This window comes from Lipotes vexillifer, unplaced genomic scaffold (assembly GCF_000442215.2).
Source record: "Lipotes vexillifer unplaced genomic scaffold, Lipotes_vexillifer_v1.1 scaffold1129, whole genome shotgun sequence".
Taxonomy (NCBI): domain Eukaryota; kingdom Metazoa; phylum Chordata; class Mammalia; order Artiodactyla; family Lipotidae; genus Lipotes; species Lipotes vexillifer.
In genome coordinates, this window is record NW_006789022.1 from 1335038 (window position 1) to 1340090 (window position 5053).

Genomic DNA, 5053 nt, shown 5'->3' on the forward strand with positions numbered 1-5053 from the left:
TAGGGAAATGTATTAACTGTGGTCCACAGCTCTCTACAGCTAGAACTGAGGAGGAGAAAGTTGGTTTCTCATTACTGGTATTCAGGAACCAGTGGCTGGTAACCCTCACGATCTCTACAGTTCTTTAAAGAGAAATAAGAAGTCATGCTCTACTTAAATGGCCAAACCCTCATTTCAAACATCACACAAAAGGGTTGCTACCCCTATTTCCCCGACGAAAGCCTTCCAACATAAATAATCTCATTACGTATAACTCTTAAACCTATAGGCTAGTCTGACATTCCCCCAGTACAGTAAGGTTCCCAAGGTAGAAGCTTTGATTCTTTTTCGAAAAGCATGAAACCTGTCTAAAACCTCCCCTTACAATGGGACAGAGGGAGTCAACAAAGAGAAAGGTAGGGAAACAAAGAAAGAACATCTGAGTCAGGAAGGATAACTATATAAGGATCAACAGCATCATTCCTAAATTGAGGGAAATGTCAGCTTGAAGAGAGAGCGGGGGAAACTGGAGTGGGCAGATCAGAGAGAAAGATAATAGCGTTGGGAGGAGGGGTGGCTGAAAGAGGCAGCAGGATGGAGCTGAAAGCAAGTTAAAAAAAACAACAACAACCCACAAGAGGAGAAGGAGAAGGCACTTAGCTTAATGGAAGTGGGAAAGCATTCTCAAAGAAAAGGCTCCAGGCAGGGGGAGGGAGAGAAGCAAATCTACCCTTAAAAAGGGCTCTTGGGAAGAGTGGGGCTCAGCCCACCACAAAGACAGATGAGAAGCTGTGAGTCCTTTAGAAGAGTTCCCAAACCTTTACCTTGTCATTCAGTCAAAATCCAAAACTAGACACCTAGACAGCTCTCAATTTTCCTACCTCTGCAGCCGGCCAAACTTACCCATCAAAGGAGCTTGCTGTATTCGCCCACGGGGGGCATGAACTCATTGCAAAATTCATTCAGATTCTTCTGCAGGGAGGAGGCTGGGTTACATCAAGTCCCCAGGCATCTTTAACTCACAGCTAACAGGCCATTCTCCATTTACCCAACAACCATTAACTTTAACCTTGCTCGAAATCTGCCTAGCCCAAGAGTACTGCACAGCGAAGACGGCCGGCCTGGATGCCCCTCTGGGCGGCAGGGCGGCTGGACCGCGTCCGTCCAATGCCCGCTTTTGGATGCCTGGGATTGGGCGGCGCAAAGGCCCTAGTCCCTGAAGTTCTTTCCCTCTGTATCTGCTCCTCAACAAATTCTTCCCAAGAATATTTTTGGTCTCGGGTACCTGATACTCAAGGACCATCCGCCGCCCACCTCCGCCACCCGGAACATCACGGGGCTGTTTAGAATAAAACAGCCCAGAGTGCTTAACAGCGCCAGGGCTGCCGCGCCTGCTCCTCCAGGGCCGGTTGCGTGCAGCCGATGAGAAGGGGTCGGCAGCCGGGCCACTCCCGGGTCCGCCCTCTGCCCGGCTCCCCCGGACTGAGGCGTCTCGGGAGCGAACCCGGGACCGTCTCTCGTACGCAACAAGGGCGCCATACTCTGGGACCCCTCAGCACGAAGGCAGCGCCCAGACCGCATAGCCCCACAGGGAGGCTGCCCGTTAGGGGCTCCTGTGGGCCACCCTCAGGGCCTCCACAAGTTTCCAAAGAAGCGCAACGTCTTCTCTGGAGTCTCCTGTTGCCCTCCCCACTAGGAGTCGCAACAATGCCTTCCCGGGCATGTCCTTCTCTCCGCCTCCTCCCTTCCCATGCCGCCCCCTGCTCCCAGGCCCCTTACAAGGCCTCCCGGCCTAGGAGAGAGCAAAACGGCCACTCACAGCTTCACTACATTTTCCACCACAGCCGCCATCTTCCCGGCTCCTCTCCCTCAGGCCTGGAGGCCCAGAGCCCGCAACGCGCAGGCGCTGGGGCCGCACGGGGAACCAGTTTCCTCGTCCTTCTGCGCAGGCGCAGCCCGGGCGCGCGCGCCCGAGTGCGAGCGACGGAGTAGGAGCTACTTGCAGGTTCTCCCGGGCCAGGGAGACGAGGGACGAATGCGCAGGCGCGACGGAGACGGGCGCGCGTCCCGAGACTCCTGCTCCAGCTCTCCCTTTTCCACCTGGTGGAGTGGGAGGAGAGAGGGAGGGTCTGGGCCCGTCCAAAAATGAGAAGGTGAGAGGTTGGTGAAAACTGGCAGGCCCAGAGGTGGCCTAGATAGAGTTCATGCGTCCTGCTACCTCGCCGACCTTTCTTTAACCTCGTGGTTAACCCTTTACCCTCACTTACAGGCCAGGGGTTGGTGGGTACTCGAAGGTAAGAGGAGTGAACAGTCCACTTGGGCTGCCAAACATGTGCCCATTTTAGGGAGGGCGAAGTTAACTCCCAGAACCTGGCAGATCTTTGACCTGAATATTAGGGGTCTGACAGAAGTTCCCCCACCTTCCTGCCACCATATCAAGCCACCAACTTAATCGATGCCCGCCTCTTCTCCCTTGCTTCCTACTCCCAAGCTCGTAACCTCCATGAAGAACTATCTTCTGTACCATTCATTTCTCCTTCACTATTGAATCACGCAAATTCATCTACAAATACGGCTTAGTATCGACTTTGAAAAAAATCAGAGCCCTTCCTTAAGCCCATTCTGCTTTTGATTGTCACCCCATTTCTTTTCACCCTATAAAAACATATATTCTGTTTATACTCCATATCTCTGTTGACTTATTTCCAAGTCTCTTTCTGCCCAGTTTAATGGGGATTTTGTTCCCCCAGTTCATTGAAACATCTAACAAAGACATCACGACCTCCATTTCAACAGATTTAGAGATTTCCTCTCTGTTCTTATCAGCCTATCAACCCTCATGACACCACTGACCATTTCCTTCTTTTTCAAACTCTTCTCCAGGTCTCTGAGACATGCACTCTTCTGGCTGTCCTCCTATCACACTGGCACACCTTCACAAAGAGGCTATCCTATCCTATCACAGAGGCTCACCTTCAGCCTCTTTTGCTGGCTCTCCATCCTCTCTTCCACCTGTAACTGTCAGAGCCCCCAGGGCTTGGTATTTGGTCCTGGTAATATATCTTATTTCAGCAATTCTAAGATGCACCTATTCCCCGCCCCACCCCCATTTTAATGTTCCAGAATGAGGACACCTCTTACCATCACTGTGCCTTAAAATCATGTTTGGCAGATGAGAGTTGAGAGGTATTTTCATTGCCTACCTTGCACAAACTTGCAGAATAGGCATCAACGGCTTGGAAGGACACCCAGCAACAATCCTGGTGCACTCTTGTACCCCCAAATGATTGTGGGTATCACAGGTGACTCCAAAGCAGGAGTCAAAAGTATGCATTACAGCCTGAATGTTTGTGACCCCAAATGCATATATTAAAGCCCTACCCCCAGTGTGATAGTATTTGGAGGTGGGGTCTTTGGGAGGTTATTAGATTTAGAGGAGGTCTGAGGGTGGGGCCCTCATGATGGAATTAGTGCCCTAATTAGAAAAGGAATCCAGAAATATCTCTCTCCATGAGGAAAGGCCATGTAAGGACACAGCAAGAAGGCAGACATCTACAAACCACGAAGTGGACTTCCACCAGGAATCAAATCTGCTGGCACCTTGATCTTGGACTTCCCAGCCTCCAGAACTGAGAAATAAATGTCTGTTGTCTGTGGTACTTTGTTACAGCAGCCTGAACTGTCTAAGACAGTGTGCGAGCCCTGAAGCTGAGCACACACATACCCCATGACTGAGCAATTCTGTCTGTGGATACATATATGGGAAAGCCTGTATGAGAATGCTCACAACAGCATTAATTGTAATAGCCTCAAACTGGAGCATCCCAAATGCCCACGGCACTAGAGTGGATTAAACAACATTGAAAAGAACAAACTATTGCTACACAGCAACATGAATGAATCTCAAAAAACTTAATACTTGAATAAAAGAAACCAATTTTGAAAGAGGACATATCGTATGATTCCATTTATATCAAGTTATGTAAACAGACACACTAACCTATGGGGATAGAAGTCAGGAAAGTGGTTCCCTGTGGAGGATAATAACAAGGAGTTGGGGGGCACTAGGTGGCTAGTAATGTTCCTTTTCTTCATCTGGGTTACACAGGTTTATTCACTTTGTAAAAATTCATTGACCTACACAAGATTTGTGCACTTCTCTGTAGGTATGTCTCGATAAAAATTTTTAAATAAAAAATATTAGAAATGATAAGTAGGCTAGTTCTCTATTATTGGAAAGGCAGTTTATGAGCGCAGCACCAATGGCTTTTGATTCTTTTAGGATTCTTTTAAGAAATACTCCATCACTGAATAACATACTCCCTATGCTCTGAACCAGTGACCGATATATATATACAGTGTTACTCTTACAGACAGGAACCAAGCAGTGGAAGTCGGGGTGCAGCCTCTTGCAATCTCAAATAATGACTCTTTTGCAAAATGTTTGTTTTCTGTTTCTGCTGCTCAGGGCTCTGGCTGATCTAGAGCCTTTAGGACCCAATGAAGGAATGCTTCCACCAGGGGGCACAAAAATGTTTTCTCCAAATTAGGATCTGAGACTGCCAGTGGGCTATTTTGAGTTCCACCTGCTACTGGGCAAAATAAAAAGTGGGTACCATTGTTGGCTGGGGTGACTGATTTTAATTCTCTAGGGTAAATAGGATTGCTGTTACCCAGTGGGGGCAGGGAGAAATATAAACAAAACCCAGGGGATCTGCTTAATATTATGTTCAGGGATGGGAATACCCTGACAATCCAGTGGTTAGGACTCGGCGCTTTCACTGTGAGGGCCCAGGTTCGATCCCTGGTGGGGGAAATAGGATCCCGCAAGCTGCGAGGCCAAAAAAAAATTACACTCGGGGAGACAGGCTCCTGATTGGGTATTTTTCAAAAAATTATTTTCTGGGGCTTCCCTGGTGGCAGAGTGGTTGAGAGTCTGCTTGCTGATGCAGGGGACACGGGTTCGTGCCCCGGTCCAGGAGGATCCCACATGCCACGGAGCGGCTGGGCCCGTGAGCCATGGCCGCTGAGCCTGCGCGTCCGGAGCCTGTGCTCTGCAACGGGAGACGCCACA

The 5053-nt window shown here is 49.4% G+C and overlaps 1 protein-coding gene across 1 annotated transcript in view; it reads right to left on the reverse strand.

Moving 5' to 3' along the window:
- DPF2 (double PHD fingers 2) overlaps positions 1–1961 on the reverse strand; it is a 13521-nt gene extending 11560 nt beyond the window's left edge. Inside the window, exon 1 of the mRNA XM_007462008.1 lies at positions 1799–1961. Coding sequence (XP_007462070.1) covers positions 1799–1830 — 32 coding nt within the window. The 5' untranslated portion in view covers positions 1831–1961. The remainder of the gene's footprint in view (positions 1–1798) is intronic.
- Positions 1962–5053: the final 3092 nt, after the last annotated feature.